Below are 22,705 nucleotides of genomic sequence, written 5' to 3'. Positions count from 1 at the left end.
TGGTAAAAGTAGTGTCATTTTCCCTACCATTTAAAGTTCTCCTGTTGATCATGTAAAAATAATTTAACTTTTCTTTTTTATTTGTATTGAAATAATGACAAAGAAAACTAATGTTTGGGCAAACACAAACAAAGACGCATGAATCAAGCTATGAAAAAAAATAGACTGATGACAGCATAATGTGACAGGCCAGAGTATGATAAATACTTCTAGGGTGGCAAAATAATTAAGCAATCACTCCACATGCGGACAGGGAGGCTTCAAAATTGATCAGAACAGGAGGAGGAAAAAGTTGTTAGGATCGTAAAGTTGGTGTGCTAGTCTCCAGATCGCAGTGGCAGTTGTTTGGGGAAAAGAAATGGCGTCCTTAAATAATAACATTCCAGGTGGCTTAGTTAATGAAGAGTGAAAATCAAATATGGGGCGGAATCTGTAACTCATTACCAGAACTTTCTTTAAGAGGAAGTCACCAAGAGCACTGGCCCCTGGGAGACCAGGCGTTTTAAAACCTGAGAACATAATTTATTATCATTATGGTTATGATTATCTTAATTTCCTCATGGACGCACAACCAAAAAAAAAAAAAAAAAAAAATGCCAGCAGACAGCTGTAGAGCCGCGACCACAGTATAGCTGTACAAAACACTGCCAATCACTTCAGATTTGATAAATATCAAACACTTTATCTGTAGATTAACATGAAATATCAGCAGGTTAAAGGAAATTGACATTGAGTAACAAGATCTTATTTTCAACATGAAGCTGGGCGGAAAGATAATTCGAGGGCTCATACTGCCATCTCTTGGACAAAATGTGCACTGCACCCTTCAGCCTGAACGGTTAAAAGAAATCAGTGGTTTGCTTTGCTTATCTTTGGTATTTATTTAAGGTTTTTTTTTTTTTTTTTTTTTTTTTTTTTTTGATGTAGGTTACACATTATATTAAGACTCCAGACAAAAAAAAAGTGGCCTAGCTAGTAATAGCTTTTTTATTTTATGACATGTTGAGATCACATGACCAGTCAAATACTACTCTCTTTGTACACTGTATTATTGAACACATTTTATGTTTATGGAATACATTACTTATAGCTGACTGGGAATAGGGTATTTCTGTAAGGCATAAGTAACTGAAAACTGTTTTTTTTTTAAATGTATTTATTTATTTATTTTTTAACAAATCACTGTAAAAAAAGTGATTTGTAAAATCAACTTGGATGTTTAAGTCATTTTTTCAACTTAAATTGCATTACCTTTAAAACTACATTTAAAATGTTATATTTTTCAATTTTATATTACCTAAAAAATACATAATTGAAGTTGAAAATTGCTTAACTTATTTTGATGAGTTAAAGCTATGTAAAAACAATATAATCTATTCATAATCTATTGATGCTATATTTTTGTACAGTCTACTTTCATATATAAGTAGAGTAGTGGCATTTGTGCTTAAAAAAAGATGTGCGATTATTGAAAAAAAAAATGCATAAGAATAATTTCTATCTCAGAACACAAAAGTGGTTAATTATATTTCTTAATCTATATAAGCAATTTCAGAAGCGCCTGACATCTGAGTGGAAAGTGTGTCTGTTAAAGAAGAGCACATCTGAGATGTGTGCATAATGCAAAGCGAGTGGGCGTCAGCGTTATTGCTCTTTGGCAAATCTAAATGACGATGTTTTATTCCATTATTAGCGGGGAACTGACTCCTCGTTTCATTTCCATAACATTTCTTGCGAGAGCACACTCAAATAAATGCATGTTTTAATTTCATTTTGTCATTTTCATAGAGGCACTTTAAAAGAACACGACTCGGAAATGCACTCTGTAGATTTTATTGCCAAATAATTTTCTTAGAGGTTGTAGAGGGAATTAAACAACATTTATATTATTTAGTTCAAACAACGATAGCACATAAATAGAAAAAAAAAAAAAAAAGCAGTAAGCATTTTCGCCGGATTCAAACTTCAGCAGTAATTGCACAAGTGCAATGTTCACAGAGTTATTGTCTTTATATTAGAAGACTTTATATATTTATATCTTTATATTAGAGCTGAAGAAGTCTGAAAGTGTTCAAATTATCCTCCTCCCATATCTAATATTTTATCATACGATTCACAAGATGCGTTTTCTTTAGTGGCATTAGAGGAATGAATGGAGTGGTTAATAGTTTACATTTAAACACACAAAAGCATTACAGTGGTCGTTCATTTCTTTCCAAATGTACCCAAAACCATTTTTTTTGTCTCATAATTACTGCTTTGAAAATCATAATTAAGTGATTCATTTTTGTTCAAAACATTTGTTTTTAGTCAAGGGAATCGAAGGATGTACATTTTGGCCACATTTGATGGACCTTAAGTCAGTTGAATTCTTTATAAAACATGTTTTAGTCATTATCACAGGCTAATAATAGTTCTTTGAATTTTATGTCCTTCTGAGATGCCAATTTAAAATAAATGATAGCAAACATAATAATATGGTTTGATTTGACTCTCTTTCTTGTTTTCTGTTAATGATGGTCTGTCAAAAGTTATATATTTGAGTGAGAGAGAGAGAGAGAGAGGGGGAAGGACATAGGCCGTGGTGTTAATCTGCGTTTGTTCTCTTAACCTTAGTTCATCTGTGGGCGGAGGAAGAGGCGTCCCGAAGGTTTGGTCCTGCTCTTACCCCTGAACATAGCCTAACTGACACAGAGATGCAGGACTAATCAGAAACTAACATCACCTCCCCCTACTGGACTGAGCGGCCAAGAGCAGGCGACGGAAAAGAGGACGAGGATTGTGACAATGAAGGACATTATCTTATCAAAAGCATTATTTAACGTAAAAGACTTCAAGAGAGAGAAGAAAAAAAAAGACTAATAAATTGGACAGCTCAGATGGTTTCCTACACGAGCGTTCTCGCTGGATGGAGGGAAGAAGATCTGTTGATGTTTAGTGAGCTGGAAACAGTGAGGGGGAAAAAAAAACAACATTTTTTTTTGCTTCCTGTGTTTTATGTGTCTTGAATCCTCCCTTGTGTAGCTGATAAATACTTTCTGTGTTTTTAATTGCTTTTTTGACTTTGACCTAGTGAGGAAACATTGAAGTGCTTGTCCCTCAGAGCAACACATTCCTTGAACCAAGATGGTGGAGAGTTGCCAGTCTCAGAATGAGAAAATGAGAAACCGTACAGACTTCCCTGTCTCTCTCTCTCTCTCTCTCCCTCTCTCTCTCCCTCTCTCTGTCGGTGTTTCTCATTGCCCACTGAATCTTCACCAGTGTTATTTGTCTGAGGCTTCCTAAACCGTTCCTCTGGACGTTTGGACCAACTCGCTACACGTTTGGAGACCAAGCACATCCTTGTCAAAAACTCAGCACACTCTTAGCAGTCAGTGCCTGGACGTCAAAACAGAAGAATGACAATCCAGTACATTCAGGAAACGAGAACACTGCGTTTAAAAAAGGGAAGCTACGCCTTTTTCTTTGAGAACTGGCTCTGTGATTTCACGATTTGTTGTGTTTGTGAGACGTTCAGAGCTGAACTCCTGAGAAAGAGGACGCTGTAGCACTCGAGACAAAAAAAACAAAACAAAAAAACAGCCGAGGTGACGGAAGAACTAGTTTACATCGAGCGTGTCTGATGAAACGGCACGAGCCAAGGAGACTGCGAACGCGCAGCCTGCAGAAATCAAACAGAAACGCGGCCCCTAACCCTACATGCTTTGATCTCAGTCTTGCTCACTTCAAGTACTCTGGTTATGAGATTGTGTTTGTAATATACTGCCACCAATCAGTGTTGCAAAGTGTTACTGACTACTGAAATGGTTTGATGTATTCAATTATTAATGAAAAAGAAAAGAAAAAAAGAAACAAGTATTGTCTAGCCATAGATACAGTCATGCGTTGTTGCATTTACAAAGCTAGCTGTTTTAGAGTGTAGGTATTAGATTGGAGTATTCTTCTCTAGTACTGTAATTTTTGCCTTTCACCTTTGTAAAATACCAATAACATTAAAAGAACAGGAAAAAAAAAGAGAAAGATTTGACAATCTTCTTCTGTTGCTGCAAGCATATAAACCCATACAGTATATATATACCCATATGCCTCATGCAAGCAGATACAAACTGAGGTTTTCCCCCCTGAAGTATTTTGCACTGTGATAGTAAATGAAAATCCAGTCTATACAGTACGCAGATCGCTAACGGAAAATGAAGGTGCGTGTGTGCGTGCGTGTTTGTGCGTCCCTTGACGTTGTGGACTGATATTCTCTCTAATCTTTTGTGAACTCTGCTGATTTGGTCTGTGTAGTTCAAACTATTTCATCTTATGATGGTCATCTATGTTGCTTTGAGAATCAATTCAATGAACTTCATCGAAGTCATTGTGTGTAGACTGATGCGTTCGAGTCCAGTCTCTTCAGATATATTCTTTAGTTGTCCTCTTTGCAAAAAAATAAAAGAAATACAAAAAAATTAAAACACATCTCTGAAAATTGAACTTGTTTTTATAGTTTCCAAACAAGGTTATGTCTTATTGTAAATGCTACGATTAAATAAAAAAATAAATAAATAAAGTCTCAAAGTGAAGCTGTTTAGTGAACTAGTTTCAGTAAACTAGTACAGGCTACGGTAAGGTAAAGGACTTATGACAGGGGGGGTCAGTGATAGGATATGTATTGACCAATCCCTATATACACTGGTTATAGATGAGCACACCTCTGGCTCCCTCCTCTGTGTAGTATAACTGAGCATCTCTCTCTCTCTCTCTCTCTCTCTCTCTCTCTCTCTCTCTCTCTCTCTCTCTCTCTCTCTCTCTCTCTCTCTCTCTCTCTCTCTCTCTCTGTCCTTCTGGACTAATATATGAGCATTCCACACCTCTGAGCTGTCTTGTGGACTGTATGATTTTCATTTGGTTGCTGTATCTTCATGGCAGATGCTTTGTTTTGTAACTACTGAACTGTACTTATAATGAGAAATAAAATGTATTCAAACTATGAAACACCAGTGTGAACAACTGAGCATTTTTTGTGCTACATAGTTGCAATTTTAACTTACAAAACGTTCTGTGAGGGAAGGGTGCAATAAATGTACCACAAACTAAAGTTTTTTTTTGTTTTCTTTTAAGAAATTTATACTTTTATTCAGCAAGGACAAATTAAACATTAAATGTGTTCCATATAACTGTAAAGTAATTTGATATAATGTTACAAAAGATTTCTGTTTCAAATAAATGCTTTTCTTTTGAATATTTTATTCACCAATCATCACTGTTTAAACAAAATATAAAGTAGCAAAAGAAACAATAAGCATAATTGTTAGCAGCAAATTCAGCATATTAGAATGATTTTTGAAGGATCGTGTGACACTGAAGACCGGAGTAATGCTGAAAGAAATTGGAAGCTTTTTCCATCACAGGAATATATTGCATTTTTAAATATTTTGTAATACAATTAATGAAGTTCACAATATTACTGTTTTGTATTTTTTATCAAATAATTCCAGTCTTGGTGAGCACATGAAACATTTAAGAAATATCACCTTTGTATGAATTTTCATTTTGATGTTCATGTATATGAAGAGTTCAGATGCAAAAGCCTCTAAGTGCCATTTGAAATTTTCTTCTAAAATGATCATTTTCATCAAGCTTGTATATTTAAGTTTAGTAATTTCACTTAAATTGCAATGAAGATTACCTATTAATCATTTTTTAAGTGAAATTACTGGACTTAAATATGCAAGCTTGATAAAAATGGTCATTTTAGAAGAAAATTTCAAATGGCATTTAGAGGGTTTTGCATCTGAACTCTTCATATATACAGTATATAATTGTGAGTGGAAAAAATCTACCAGCAGAACAAGACAACATGCACAAAATGCACTGAAGGTATTTTTAGTGACAAAATGTTGCTTTTTGAGTTAACATTTAGGAATATTAACATTTTACTGGAAAGACAAAATACAATAAGCATAGAGGACTTTTATGGGCTACAATTAAATGATCAAGATTTAACAAGATTTTAAACCCAGCTCTCTCTCAAATAGAATTGCAGAGACACATGGCAACATTTAAGCACACATGTAAGTTGAGGACTTGTACGATAGACAGCAGAAATGATACAATTCTCTGTCCTCCATGTTTCTCTGCACCCCTGACTCCCATGTTAAGCGTAGTACATGGTGTTAGCTGCAGGGCTACAGGCCTCTGCGTGCGTGTGTGTGTGTGTGTGTGTGTGTGTGTGTCTGACTCGGGAGCAGTGCGGATTATGACAGCTCGCATTACCGGCTGTGTTTCTGCTAACTGTGGCTCTCTACCCTAGGGCTATAGCCGTGTTAATTCACCAAACCTGTGAGAGCTGGAAACTAGTGTGCCAATTGATGCTCATCCTATTTATTTATTTATTTTTTTTTCCAATTTTCTCTTTGCCTTTTCTAACTTTTTCAGTCAAGACAATATATTCTGTAGTCCATGTAAACATACAATTCAGCATTGTGGCCTAAATTATTTATTTATTTTGACTTTCTAAGATCTGAAATGAAAGTGGAATAGGCACATATGTCTGCTGTTTCTCTGATGTCATTAATTGTATCAGAGAAACACATATAAGCACAGGACATAACTCTCAAGGACGTTCCCTCTCTCAGAGATGGATTTGCCCCGTCACACACTCGCGCAACGTAGGCCAGTGACATGCGATAAACTGACACCCTTTGGCACAGAGGCCTGTTGTGTCAATACCTCAGAGAGATAAGACCCTGCTCTCTAAACACATGAAAACCATTCTCACACGCACATTTACACACCGCAGACTGAGGGAACATTTTCCCATTATAGTTCCGTATTTCATGTTTTTCTTAACCTTTTCCTGTGGGTTAGCGGGGTCTCAGTGGAGGGAAACCTGATACCCTTTAGTCTGATGGGATCCATATTTGTGTTAACCTGCCGTCAAGACCCGGTGAGGGGAGGTGTCTGAGGTCAACGCCTGACTAATTTTTAAACGGATCAGCTACACTAGACCAGATGGAGAAAGGCCTGGACCTAATAAAACTCACATCCTGAAAAAATAACCGTTTCATTTCCCTGCACCCCCTCATTGTGTCTAGCTTGTCTGGAGCTGTTGAGTGAAGAAATTGAAGAAAGTCAAGCTATATCTTTACGATATGCATTATCTTATCAAATCTAATGATATCTTTAAAAAATTAGTAACATTGTTCGAGATTTTTTGAGTTTTGGGTAACGCTTTACCCTTGTTACACACATGTACAGTAGTTACTGTAGTAATAACTATAAATTATGCATAATTGCATGCAACTAACCCTAAATCAAACCCCAATCCTATAACCTAACCCTAAAGTAAGTGTGTGTGGTTATAGTACTCTGTACTTAAATGTATACTTACACTGTAATGTGGTTATTGGTATAGTTCTTGTTACAGTGTAGTTATACATTTAAGTAATGAGTAATATTAATTAACAACATGCACTTACCATTAGATTTGGGTTTGGTTTAGTTTAGTTAGCTGCATGTAATGATTATTTATTTACTTTTATTAATATAGTGAGTACATAACGTGTAACAAGGACACTAAAGTGTTACCCTTTACGACATTAGTTGTACTCTTCACCATTTTTGTAATGTGGTAGACATCATGAACTAATTATGGACAGTGATATGTAACATTAGTCCATGCATTATGGATGTCTTATGAGTAAATTAACATCAACCTAAATTAATAAATGCTGGGGAAAGTTCATTTTCAATGTTAGTTAATGATATCTGATGCATTAATGTTGACAAATTAGGCATTATTATAAAGTGTTACCCCAAAAATACGTACATGCGTTTGACCATTTGTTTATTTTAGATCATACTGTTTTCTCCCTCTTGTTTGATGGTCTTGGCTGGTTTAGGCTGGTTTCACAGCACTCAAATGTAGTGAATTAGCAGCTTGTTTTTGTTTTACTTTCTTTCTTTTTTTTAATTTCATGTATCAGTTATGTATTAATTTGGAGTTTGGTAATCTTTTAGTTACCATACAAAGTTATCAAGATAATATTTATTTTTATAAGATATATTGATAATTAATAAGGATATTTGTGTGCGTACATTTACGTATTGTAAAAGGTATTTCAGCGCATTAGTGTCACTCTGTCTCTGGTGTCATATTTATGTGAGTGTGTGTATGTAGCTGATGTGTTTAAGTAAGAGGACTGCGCGGCTGGGTTGCTGTGTGCCAGCACTTGTAGCTGGGCAGATGGTGACCTGCGCTTGAACCTCTCTTCTCTCTCATTTGTTCAGCTGGCTTTCATTTGGCCTGCATGCTGGCTGCATACTATAGCAAACGCAATTCTTAATTCACACCACCAGGTGGTGATATAAACCAACTTATAGCAACAATGCTTCTAATGGAGGATGAACACTGCACTCTTTGAACACCAACACATGACATATAATAGATTACAATCAAGAAATGGATATTACATCAGTAAATCTTGATAGAAATGATGTGAGAGCTTGTGACAGACATTTTAGCATTCAGACCTTATATATTTTTGTTCTGCCACTAAGTCAGTCACATGGATTATAGCCTGTTTATACACTAGCATATCTTGTCATTAAGGGCAACTAAATGATATCTGAGAGAGAAACGCATTGTCTGCAGAGAGAATTGCACTCTATTTCCATTTTCAATCTGCAGTCAATCCGTAATCAATCTTATCATACGTTCTTTGACAGCCTTTTCACATTTTTACACATTTTTGCGCACTCTTCCTCTCTCATTTACACGCACGCAGACAACAGTCATCTGTCACCATTCGAGAGCTCTCTGGGCGTCTGGATACACACCGTGTCATAATGCTCATCATCGGCGAGCACATACAGTCTCACACACATACACGTGCAACTTAACAAGAGTGTGTGTGTGTGTGTGTGTGTGTGTTTGCTCAGCTCTCAGGCAGGGTCTTATGAATCGATGATCATGTGGTATAAGAGAGATAGATGGCTCGGAGCTCCGTCTTGTCTCCTCTAATTGTAAAATATTAGTTACATTAGAGTGTGTTGGGTGATTAATGGAACTTATTTGGAGGTGGCCCTTCCTAAACCCCCACCCCCAAACCTACACACCCCCCACTGCCAAAGCCTTCTCCACCGACTCCTCCGAACTCAGGGAATTCTCTTACAGCAGACAAATTGGTCCTGGGGACAAAATAGAAAGGAAATGATGAGAAGAGAGAGGACGATGGAGGTGGACGGGAAATCCACGAGAAACATGTAACAAGAGAGCGAGATATTTTATTCAATTTTACATCTACTTCCAGGTAGCTTACGTGCAAACAGTCACATAGGCCCATTGCGTCTGCATCGATATGTTCCGTGTCTGCATGGGGGAAAAAAAAAAAAATCAGTATTGGTGTATAAAAGCTGATGGGAAATGTTATTGATACCTGAGCAGATGAGCACTTAGTCCTGCTGGAGGTCCAGTGATGCTCGCGGCCTGCCTTGCTCCCCTTTAGCCAGCCATTAGAAAGCCATGGGATCATGTTATGGCTAGCAGAACAACACCCAGTGCTGGAGCTTCAGCCACACACACCTCCATCCTCTGCCTTTGTTCATATCAGTCTGCTTAGTGCTGAGGACTGTGGCCGTGGGAAAGGGAATGTTTTGATTGTCTTTTGTGGAGGTGGAGGCCTTGAGGAACAACTGCTTGCTGCAAATATATTCACTTTCATTTTTATATCTCTTTCATTATATATTATATTACACACACACACATACACATGGTTTTGCTATCTTTGTGGTGATTCTTCATATAGGCGTAATGATTTCATATCAGATCAGTCTGCTTAGTGCTGAGGACTGTGGGAAAGGGAATGTTTTGATTGTCTTTTCAAGTGTGGAGGCCTTGAGGAACAACTGCTTGCTGCAAATATATTCGCTTTCATTTATCTATCACTTTCATCATATATTATATTACACACACACACACACACACACACACACATGGTTTTGCTATCTTTGTGGTGATTCTTCATATAGGCGTAATGATTTTTATACTGTACAAACTGTATATTTTATCCCTTTACACTAGCCTACCCTTAAACCTACCCTCACAGAAAACTACATTTTAATACATTTTGTTATTGTGGTATGCTTACTCAATATATTGCTTGCAAAAATATTTATGACATATTTATAACAAACTATTTCATAGCTTTTTAAAGAAAAACTGTCATGGTGATTATTCCACAAATCATGTAATCATACGGATTTAGTTGTTTTTTATATATATATATATATATATATATATATATATATATATATATATATATATATATATATATATATACTTATATATTTATAGATTTAGCCTAAATTGTTTATCTTTGAAATCTTTGACATCACAGCCGTCATTAGCTTTGTCAATTAGATTTACCCATTAACTTAATTGAGTCAGATACAATTAAATTAGACATACACAAAGGCCGATGTTTCGTGCTTAATTGTAATGATAATGTGTGATGAATGTAACAACAAATGAAAATGAAGTGTGTGAATAATTGTATTTACTATGATACACAACCTGCACAGACACTGGCCATATTTTAAGATTATGGATAAGCATTAATACAGATCAGACTTACCCATGTAAACTAGCTGATATGGAAATACATATTTTAAAGAAGACCTAAAATCTGCAGTTTAAAATCGAGCCCCAATTTACATTACAACATATGAAGAGCTATGGCAAATGTTTTGGTTCTCTGTGTTGATATATATATATATATATATATATATATATGCAATGATCACATCTATATGAACATAATACCTTCTTTTTTTTTTTTTTTTTTGTAAAATCATTAATACCTTAACTGTCCGTAATTTTCTCAGAATGACATGTTACCTTAAGCATTCTAAATAGTTCAGTGTTGCATAAATGTCAGCGTTATGATCCCTGCGTTCCCGTACATATCAACGTGCTGATGCATCACTTAGCCATACAGTACTTTTTTATTTTATTTTATTTTACTTTTTTTTGTTGAGAATGACAAAATTCAGAGTGAAACTCATCAGGTATGAGATGTTCTCTTTTCTCTCTACTTCGCAAAACACACACACACACGCACACACTCCTAGACATTTATTATGTGTCTGCCGTGACAGCTCAGCACTAGAATGTGCAGCAATATGCTCTTTAGGGATAGAGAGAAGGAGAGAAGTGAGCAGTCCTGCAGATGAGTACTCATGAACTTCCTCCCCTGGCCACACAGATACCCACACACAGACACACAGTCCTGCTGAGACTGCCTGACACATCGCTCTCATCGCATGATGTATATACTGCCTTTTACCCATGAGCCTTTCTAACTCTTGACCAATCACGGGACTCCATGCAGACCCTTGCCAGCACCTCTCATGCACTGTCAGTAAAGGAAGGGGTATTATTATCCCAAAAATCCTTCCCTTAACTTTCAGCACACTGTTACTCAGACATGTCCGTGTGGAAAAACAAAACGAAACGCTCTGGAACACTTCAAAGAATTCCATTTGTTCAGAAAAGAGAGAAATGAAGCCAAGTAAGGAAGATTGAAAAGAGATATAGTGGCAGGCAGACTGGGAAATGCATAGCAGAGAAACAGAGAGTATATTAAGAGGTACGCCCGCCTGCTGCATCAGTTTGTAATCTAGTTCAGCGGTTAACATGGGGGCTGCTTCCCCCGGTGGAGCTTTTAGAGTTTGCTTTTGATACATACACACACAATCCCAAATCCAAGTTATTCTGTGTTGTTGTTTTTCCCCTTAGAGAGTCCGACTACAGCATCATTTCTTCAAACTATTACCATTAGAGCTGCATTTAGTGCTGTAGTACAATCTCTCAGAGCTTTTCTTTTCAGTTTGAGAAATAACCATTGTGGTTGACTATAGAGGCTCATTAGCAAAATTCAAAACTGTTCCTTTTTTTTTTATGGAATCCTCTTGATATCGAATACATTTAAACTTTATAATGATAAAACTTTACTAAGGTAAATATTATTATTAAGCACAATGCAGGTGCATAGATGTTCAGCTCAGTGGTGCTCATTGTAGTGGTGTTTTTGCTTCTTTGTGATTTCCGAATCAGAACGAGTGGATCTGAAGGTGTGATGTCGGTTTTAGTGTGGAATCTTTCTCAGCAGGGTTTTGGGAGCAGGTGGGGAGAGATAGTGCGTAGCGCACTAACGTTGCGGAGGGATTTGGGTGTTTGGAAGCTCTCTTTGCTGAGTAATCTCCCAGCCTTTACAACACGCAGGTTATTACTGGCCGACAGATGGTACATCACTTTTTACTGCTCACACCTTCTGTGGCTTGCGTTCTCCCCAGACACACACTCCCTCTGTTTTTCTTTATCTTTTCCTTCTCTTCCATATACTGTAGGTGACACTCAAACACACACAGAGAGGGACAGAAAGTTTCCACTCAGATATAAGCACAAGGATATGTAACATGCTCCACAGAGCAGAAAACCCGGGTCCAAACACACACACACATGCACAGCTTTGTGTGATTCCTACAGATATTTATCATATTTGAAATATCACAAAGGCCCAGAGTATCGTTTTATCTTATAGGCAGACATAGGTTTGCTTACAGAAACACATTATGGGTATGTTGTTCATAAACATTTTAAGAACAGAAATCAATATGGCACTCAGGGTATAACTCAGACGCAGGTGATATTTGAGCACGTTTTGAATTTTAACATTTAGACAACAGTATGTTCTAGTCCTCGATTCTGATTTGCTTGTCTCTCTCTTTCGACGGACTGTCAGTTTGTGTATTGGTGGGTATTTTTCAGTTACTCTTTCTGCAGGATACATCGTTATGCCAGAGGGTGGCGACGAGTGACTGTTTTTATGAGTTAATCATTGATCAATTCATTTATTCAATTTGTTCAATACACTGATTCACTTAAGAATGATAGAAGTGACTTTATACATCAGTGAACGATTCATTTAACAGATTTGTTTAAAAATTCTTTGCTTCATCCAGGAACAAAGAAAAAATAGACTGATTGCATCCGAATATGCCTACTTCCCTATATGCAGTAGTCGGTGACAAATACTATGTAAAATCAATAGACAACACTCATAAAACAGTAGGTGAAAAGCACCTGGATGATTTGAAGTGAATGATCAATGGATGCTTTACTATCCAATTAGGCCATGGGAGAGGGTTTGTGAATGCCAGTAACTGACACTGGTATAGGTCACTTTACAAGGACAATATAACAAAAATATAGTATGTCCAGATTAAATTTGTACTGCACATTAAAACTGTATAGAACCATTAACAGTTGTAAAGTAATAGAGAGAATCATAGCATAGAGAATTCGATTTCGGATGCAGCCAATTACTTTATGAGCTAGTCATTGAATGATTACTTCAACCGATTTGTTAATCATTCAGAAATGTTCAAAAAACGCTGATTCCCTCAAGACCACTATACTAACTGTGGCCTTGTTTAGAAATGTTTTAATTGCCGCTCCAAAAATAAAAGTATATCGCATCTAAAATGTGAGTCACTCAAAATGAACTGTTTGTTGAACTGTTGTATAAAAGCAATATGACTTGCATTGTTGTTGTTGTTTTGAATAGCTAAACACATTCTTATTTGTGTGATACTGACACAGAGCGGAAGCGTTTAACTCAGGTGAACTCATTCATATCTACAGTGTGAGTTGAAAGGATGTGAGTGTTTAAACCCTAATCACCCGTAGAGCGGAAGTCTCTCTCTCTCCTTCAGTATTCCTATCTCGCTCGTTCTCAAGCTGGAGTTACTCACAGTGAGCATCTGAAAGTCATTAGAGGCTCTGCAGTCTGTCAGGTGCCAGCCCATACACACACACACACACATACACACACACTAAACATGCAGTATTCCTCCCAAACAAAGCCACACACATGCAGAAACAGACATTCATGACATGCTCATGAGCTATTATTTCTCAAAGACATGCCACACATACACAGAGACACATGCTCGAGTGTGTAAACACACACACAGTAAAAATGCTGAAGCCCTGCAGGTTCTTTCTGCTGCGTGGGGCAAGGGATTCGTCATGTGCTGATGAGCTGTTATAATAATATATGAGCAAATCACAAGCATTCTGCAAATTAATCATTTTTCCTCCTCAACACCCTTCTTCCCGCTCTTTCTATGTCACACACACACACATACACACTCTTTGTTAGTGAGCGTTGGAGAGGGTGACTTCTCACAGACAGACAGAGGTGAGAGGCAGCATTCTTTCACAGATGGTAGGTCTGGCATCAGATGGAATTTATATAAGACTGATTTTGATTACATGCCAAAGCACCTCCATGTCTCTCTCTGTGTGTGTGTGTGTGTGTGTGTTTGAAAGTGACGAGATAAGAAAAGGAAAATGAAAAGGAGAGGGTAAGAGCTGGTGGCACCACAAGAGGGAGCATTAGACGTGTCTTCAGAGAGGATGGAGATGAGATATACAGTAGACTAGATCCAATGATGTTAATGTGTGTTATATAGAAGAGAGAAAACGAGTGAACTGGATGAATAATTGTGATTTTTTTTGTTCTATTTTAATTTTTGGAATGATAGACGGTGAGAAGGACATTGATGGAGTGATATTGTGGAATTTGCAGGAAGTGGGTGTTGTCATCGGTTCTCCCCCCTCCTCTCCTTCACCCTCTGATCTTCACTTATGAGGCCTTCAGGGGTTAATTAGGCAGGGGTGATAATGGCACACCGCTGAAAATAATAGAACTCTTTCGCACTCTTTCTCTCTCTCTATTTTGAGACAATGATAGAAAATGATGGAAGAGGCAAAAAGGGTTGTTGGAGATAAAAATCACCTGTCAGTTGCATATGTTGTTTTGCACAGCTTTGTGTGTATAGAGGTGCAAATGTGTCCATGTGTGTTTTTTGGCCATGGAGCATTCAAAAGATTTATTGGCCATTGGTAACAAGTACATTGGAATTTTTACTCACACAGGACTCACAGTTTCGGGAAACAGGATGAAAAAAATGTGGAAAGAACTGACACATACTGGAGAAAAAGAGAGAGAGAGAGAGAATGGAGAAATAAAATTCCTCATACTAGTTCATGTCACTTGGCACCTCAGTTGCAGTAGATGTGAATCACTGGAGTGCTATGAAAAGAAGAATGAGAGAAAGAAAGAGAAAGAAAGAGATGTCATCACTGCTGACATTCATGATTTTGTGACACACATATAGATATTTACCTACAGTATATGAGGACATACCTTGGACTTTTATTGTTTTTAAGTAAAGCTAATCATAATTACTACAGGTTAAACAAGTACGCTTTACAATTTTAGAGATAAAAATATATATTTTTTGAATTATTAAAAATAATTTCCCCAAATGAGAGTTTTTGTTAGATTTAAAGGGTTAGTTCACCCAAAAATGAAAATGATGTCATTAATGACTCACCATCATGTCGTCCCAAGCCCATAAGACCTCCGTTTATCTTCAGAACACAGTCACATGGACTACTTTGATGATGTCTTTATTTCCTGTCTGGACAAGGACAGTATATCGTACACATTTTCAATGGGTTTTCAAAAACTACACATTTTCAAAAACTAAATCTAAAATATATTAAACTGTGTTCCGAAGATGAACGGAGGTCTTACGGGCGTGGGACAACATTTTCATTTTTGGGTGAACTAACCCTTTAATGAATGTATGGGGACAATTGTCCCCCAGTATAAACACAAGCACACACTTGTACTCATGTTTCTAACTTCTATTTTTCTTTAATTAATCCTAATAATACTCAGCACACCCTATATAACCCTATACCTCATTGTCAACGTTTTGCTTTTTTAGAATTAAAGATATCAGAGACGGTATTAAACCCAATATCAACCCTCTCTCTATCTCTCTCTCTCTCTGTTTAGCGTTAACACTGATGTTTTAATATTTGTGTGTTATGTTTTAGAGATTGAAGGTGCTAAAATAAGAAAGAGAGATGCATTTGAGGAAAATGTTATCATGCTTTGCTTTGAACACTCAAAAAACAAACTGTGTACTAGTATGGCACACACTATGACACTCTGTAATCTTTGTACATAAAATCTCCTATTATTTTGTCATTTAGGAACAAGCAGCAACAAAACAAAATTGCCCCAATTCGTTTTTTTAAGTAATCGGGGCAACTATTGTGGGAAACATTTTGAGAGGGGACTCAATGAGTATACTCTTTTTGATATAAGAAAAATGTGCCCTCGAAATATGGTTCATTCTTGCCAATTATTTTGACCACCAAATAGGCACCCTGAAAGAGCAGTATTATCTCACTTTAAAAAGGGAAGCTGGAGCTTGAAACTTTCTGCATGCATACCGAGAACTGTGACAGAGGTTACATGTCAATAGGCGTTGTTTTTCTTTTTTCTTTTTTTTTTTCGTCTCTGGGGCCTGTTAATCATTTATCTGGAGTCCTATCAGAGCCACAGTGAGCACAATGCTCTCCTCCCAATATTCCTCTGAATTTCTGTACTTATTCTGTTTATCCCATATACAGAAAATGTAGATTTCCTTTTTTAAATGGGGTTGAAAATCACCCCGTTCCGAGGCAGTTGGACCAATCTCCGACAACGTCCAGCTCCCTCTGTGTTTTCCTAAACAGCCGCCGCTTCAGGAAGAGACAAGATATGGGAGAAGAAAAGAGAATAAAAAGGAAAGAAAGCTGACTTAAAGTTGGTGACACTGGTGGCATTAGAATATGCTGCCTCTCCGTCTTAGTGCAATGTAAGGGAGTATGAAATTAAAGTGCGTATGAATGAAGCAGCCGGGATTGTGCTTCGCCGCCTTGCTTATCAGACAACTGGAACATCGGAAGCTCTAAAACGTGTAGCAATCCCCTTTGTACCGAGGCCTCAGCAGACATTGTAGTATTCGAAAGCCGCTGAGACTCCAAAGCCAAACACAAAGTGCTAATAAATCCTTCTTTTTTGGGGGCCACACACGCAAATGCAAGCAGTCGAAGATACACACATTTACTTTGGGGATGCGTACATTTTTCACGTTGCGTTGCGGCTACACCTTTAATGCAGCCACTTTACATTCTCCACACCAACGCGGCTGCTATTTTAAACCACCATGTTAATTTGATTTAGTGCTTTTCAAATTGAATTGAGAAAAATGGAGAGCAAATGTACTGTTATTAATGTTCTAAAGTATGTGAAGCTGAAAGTGCCTGGCTTTGCTCTAAGTGGATGGGCCCGATAAGAGAGCCAGATATGATAGGCACGTAATCTGCATTCCTCAAACAGACTTGTGTGGGCTATTAAGGGTCATTGTGTACAATGCACCGATGATCAGATCCAATCTCTTAAACAGTTGTACTTGCTCTAAGCTGAGCACTTTCAGAGTTCTGTAGGATATCGCACAAAGAAAACGTCTTCACGTGAAGAGCAGAGATTGTCCGTAAAGGAAATGCTTTTGATACATACTGATGTATCAGAAGATTAAACTTCCATCTTGTGGTGGTTGTAACGGAGTACCTTACAAATACTAAACACGAGCGTTATGTGGGCCTTCTGATTAAAATCAGGCACAAAATGTTGAATTCTTTTGAAATTGACAGTGTACGGGATGATAATGTCACTGATTTCTTTCCCAGGTCATGGAGGTCAGAGGCCGTTCCAGTGCCGCTACTGCCCTTACAGCGCCTCTCAGAAAGGGAACCTGAAGACCCACGTGCTTTGCGTTCACCGTATGCCCTTTGACAACAGCCAGTACCCGGACCGACGCTTCAAACGTTCTCGCATTGACTCTGATGTCTCTGGGAACTCGGAGGATGGGAATCTTCCCTCCTCTGGCCAGGTGAACATGGGAGAAAGTATTTCTGGTGATGCTCCTCGTTCTCTTGAGTGACGTGGCGTCAAACTTGATCCTTTCTAAGGATTTCTAAGGCCCTTCAGAGGTTTGAAGTAATAATGACACTACATCGTCCAAGCATTCCCACTGCATCATTCTAAAATGTAAAGTACTTCTCAAAAAAACCCAACTAGCATTCCTTAAGTTGGGGATCATAAACTCCCAAATCGAAACACTTCAGCCTCAGTAATGTTCTGTGAAGCACAGGATAGAGATGATGAACTAGAGAAACCTGAACCATATTTCTGATGAGTCTGAAACTAAATACATGCCTCTTATTGGAGTTGCCTGAATTGTGCATTGAAGAGACATTACTGAAGAGGGGAAAAAAATGACAACGTTAAAAAAAGAGTCTGTCATTAAATTCCTCAGAGTGTCTTTTGTCCCAAAAATAACGCTTTTATCAGAAAAACGATCCGCACCAACGATTTCGCGACATTTGGAAGGGAAAGAAAGATGGAGGGGAGCTGTTGAGCACATCCTTCAAGAACATGACACCACCAGTGGCCATTTGCCCAGCGCCGCTGACGCACAGGGATGGAGTAAGCGGACGGAGGGATGTGGATGGTGAAATGGGGGGGTTGGGGCGTTTGGTGCCAGCCTGACTGGAGCTGTCATCACAGAGGAAATCAATTCAACCCCCCTCCCACGCTTCTTCCATTCAACCACCACCACCCCCCCTCCCCCCTCCCCATTTCGCCTCTCTTCACTCTTTCAGAACACGTCGAGAGAAACCTTAGTCGCCCGAACAGCCGGGCCGCAGAAGGGTCAGTCGTCGACTGTAGCACTTCCTATCAGCCTCCCTCATTCTCTCCCTTCCTCCTTGTATTTCTACTATGAAGTAGAAAAAAAAAATCAATGACGGCCAATAACATTGTATTATAATCAGTGGACATATATTTTTCTTCTTTTTCATTGTTGTGCAGTTTTAGGATGTAATTTGTAAGTCACTTGAAGTGACACAACTGAATGACACATTAAATGTGCTTTATTTCCAATTAACACTTCTTTAAGATTGAAAAAAAAAGGTAATTTTATTGTCCTTAAAGGACAATAAAATGTTGCTTCCCTTCTAACTGGTGGACTTCCATATGCAACCAAGAAGGTGAATATGTTATTTGTTAAGTGTGACTTGGAAATAATATGAAGGAAAAGTAGCGTTTTTTTTTTTGTTTTTTGTTTTTTTTTCTGAGGTTTATTGACCCGCAGCAGGACTACCTTCTTTATAGAGCTCTCGAGAAAGCAGCACTATGAGGGTACTGTAGATATGAAGTATATAGATAATCACTTCTCTGCTACATGTCTGTAATCTAAACTTCAGGATATGGGTTTGCTTTTTTTTATGTTTTGATTTCTCTAATAATCTTTACTTTTTTATGTTTGATTTTTTTTTTTGTTTAATGCCATGAATCATCATGGCCTCATTTTTTTGAGTGCATTTGTTGTCCTGAATGTTCCTCAACTAAAAGAGATTAACAATACAGGCAGTTTGGATCCTCTGAAATCAAGCCTCTTAAAGAACAAAATAAAGTGTATCAACTTTCATTGTACTTCTTTTTATTAAAGGCTAGCAGGGGTTAGAAGGTAAATAAGTATGGTAGCGGGTTAGAGATGCAAGGGTGTTGGGGGGGTGGGGGACGGGTGGATATTAATGTTTTGTGATAAACAGAAATGATCCATGCTTTAAAAAAAAGTCAATATCTTCCCTCTCAGCACAGGGAAGCTCAGCACTTAAACCCCTGGGCCTTACGGCTGCTCCATTCATGCCGGGAGGAGTTTAGAGGACCCACAAATACCCGCCACACTCTTCACTAAGCAGTAAATAAAAACATAAACCCTTATCAGAGCCCTAAGTCCACAACATCTTGAGAAAAAAAAGAGGGAAAGATAGAGAAAAGTTGAAAGTGGTCTCGAAGTGGTGCACTGAGATTGTACAAGTTCAAGCAGTAGAGGTTCCAAGCAATGGTTCTTTAATTCACCATAACGCTGGAAGTTACTAAAGTATTTTATTTTTGGTCTGTTCTTTGTTGTTGCCCTTTTCTTCTTCTTCTTTTATTACGGTAAGATAGTTCTCACTGCCTTAAATCGAGTTGATAAATTTAATACAACTATTTGTATGAGCTCTACTAGAGGGGCAACATTCTGACTGCATTGAATGGGCTATATGCACGCATAAGTTCCGCATTTGACGTAAGGATGCTCGTCCATTTCCGGTTGTGTAGATTAAAGCGGAGGAAAACCGGAGAAAACGGGATTATGGCAGAGTCTTCAATATTTACTGTCCTCCCGTCTTTGAAACGAAACGTACATACGTTTAGATGTAATTTTATATATAGTTATGTTTATTTAATATAATTTTAAAAAGAAGCATAAACACAACGAGGGGTGTCTGTTTTATCTGTTTTTGTGACTAACGTTTCATTAGTATAACCATGGAGTATAAAATTCAATATAAATTCTCGGTATTGCATTGGACTCTATGATCGGCGGAAGTTATCGAGCATCCTTAATCCTTCACCGGAAAAAACGCCGTGCATAGAGCCCATTGTAGAGGTTTCAACGCAAACTTTCTGGTGACTGTCAGTCGCTTGCTTTTCTTGTATGTTAGTGTGCACACTCCAACATAAGTATATTAGAATAAATAAACTTTAAAAAAGAGAAGAAAAAAATAAAGGCAAAAAAAAAAATAAAAATAAAAAGACATTCCATTCATAGCACTTTTTCTTAATTCTGACCTATTGGACCATGTTTGGAGCTCTGAGACAGGCAATACTTCTTTTTTAGTGACACTGGAACTTTGTTTATATTGTTATTGTCCATCCCATAATTTCAGGTGCTAATGTATCCCCCCAGTATTATTCCAAATCCACCCCATAAGAATCTGTAACCATGTCATTTTCACTGGTACACTCATTTGCATATTTTAGAGCTCTACTATATATTGTGCTTCTTGGGGAAAGAAAAATGTAAAAATAAAATCATGTCAGTTTTCTTTCTCTATGCTATACTATTGTATGTGATCATGAACATTATACTGTCCAACATTCCTAAATGAAGAATATTTCTATATCAGAAGATTTGCAGAGGAGGCTAGAGGATTATATTGCTACTTATATGCTTTTAACAAGTAGATGACTTGTTATTGTATTTAAGGATTATTCCTGGTCATTATTTATTGTCACACATCTGTTTGAAGAGAAGAGAAAAAAGGTGTTCTGATGAACTATCGAGAAGTTTTTTTTTTTTTTTTTCAGCAATGGCTGTTTTCTCTCTGCTGTTTAGAGGTTCTAATGTCTTTGAAGCAGTACAGTTTTATCCAGTGTTTTACGCAATAAAACCTCTACCTCTTAAAACAATGACTTTGTCTCAATCATTTGTGTCTAGTTCAGTCAATTGAATTTCCTTTTTTGGAAGCAATGTTTATTGTCTTGAAAGCTGTGGTCATTAGAAATGCTTTCAGTGTGCAAGCATTCTTGTTTTTATAATATAAATGTTTTATATTTATATAAGGCTTTAAATATGGCTTGAAACGTGTGCATATGTTAAATGTACAAAGGTCCTTTTTTGTTGAGTGTTTGAATAGAGAAGCAAAGACAACGCAAGAAAAAAAATGCATGAAACGCAATCACAGAAAACCACCATCTTTGTCAAAAAGCATTTAAAACCATTTATATTCCTTCATGGCTGCAACTGTTGGCCATAACATTTACGGATAGTGAAACTAAAAAAAATAATCTGTTGATGTGTGGCACCAAAGAGAGCCGTGAACAGCACTAAATGAAATCAAATGGCTTTCATAAACCGTAATGAGCACCACCTGTAACACTGAGACCCACAGAGTCATCAACACAGGACACATGCAGATATATGATTGTTAAAATTGAACACTGACTTTCAAGCCTTTATGCCACCTTCTCTCTATATGTTTAAGATAACCCAGAGCTGAAAACGATGGGAAAACAAGAGGAAGCTCAACACACAGCCCTTGAATCTAAAACGTCCCCAATGCATGCTCGTTTTACTGTTAATGGAGAAATACAGTGTGTGGCATGTTTAATAGGCTTTATTTTTATTATACAACACTGAATAATTAACTCTGAGGCAGAGTGTCACATAGATTTATATTTTAATTAAAATTGCGTGGTTCACGCATATTTGAGTGGTAGTCCAAATAAACGCAATATCCAAATTTATGTTTTGTTTATCCTCCTGTTAATTATCGAGAGATTGTTCGCTCTATAACCCTTCATATTTTCCCTCTCCTCGCACAAAGTTGGGAGGTCTGCATCACAACTAATAAAACCTTCCAGTCATATTTTATTAATTTATAGGTCATTCTACAAAAAACAAAAAAACAAACAAAAAAACATTGATATTCACAACAAAGGTGAATATTATGAATATGCCTCTTTCAAATAAACCCAGATATCACAGTAAGTAAAGTCAAAATGTATTTAAAACATACAGGATTATGGGTCCATGATGTCAATGATAAAGTGAAAAGAAAACCAATGGTTTTCAAACCAATTATTTTCATTTTCATCTTTTATCTTCTTTTTTCCTCATCTCTCTTTCTCTTGAAAAATAAAAACATAAACTTCACTTTACACAGTGTTTGGCATTATTAATAACTGTTGTTTTTTTTTTTTCTTTTTATGGTTTCTGTCTCTTTTTGCAAAATATTTGTTTTATCCACTTTATCTATAGAAGGCACATATAAAGTGGATTATATAATACATATTTCAAAAGTGAAATAGCTGTATCTATTGTGTTTTTTTCTTTTCTTTTTTTTTAAAGCATG

The 22,705-nt window shown here is 37.1% G+C and overlaps 1 protein-coding gene across 7 annotated transcripts in view; it reads left to right on the top strand.

The window, feature by feature from the left end:
- The window catches only part of znf536 (zinc finger protein 536), a 188,328-nt gene extending 167,066 nt beyond the window's left edge, over positions 1-21,262 (top strand). For 4 of the 7 annotated variants that reach the window (XM_039657708.2, XM_039657732.2, XM_089129365.1 and 1 more), the window contains exon 7: positions 17,648-21,261. In XM_039657708.2, the coding sequence (XP_039513642.2) occupies positions 17,648-17,901 (254 nt within the window). In that variant the 3' untranslated portion in view covers positions 17,902-21,261. Of the gene's footprint in view, positions 1-2,616; positions 4,981-17,647 lie in introns of those variants that run through there. The other 3 variants (XM_039657745.2, XM_039657754.2, XM_039657716.2) reach the window with 2 other exon arrangements.
- Positions 21,263-22,705: the final 1,443 nt, after the last annotated feature.

Source organism: Pimephales promelas, chromosome 1 (genome assembly GCF_988280905.1).
Source record: "Pimephales promelas chromosome 1, fPimPro1.hap1.1, whole genome shotgun sequence".
Lineage (NCBI taxonomy): Eukaryota > Metazoa > Chordata > Actinopteri > Cypriniformes > Leuciscidae > Pimephales > Pimephales promelas.
This window is presented reverse-complemented; position numbering and strand designations above follow the sequence as displayed.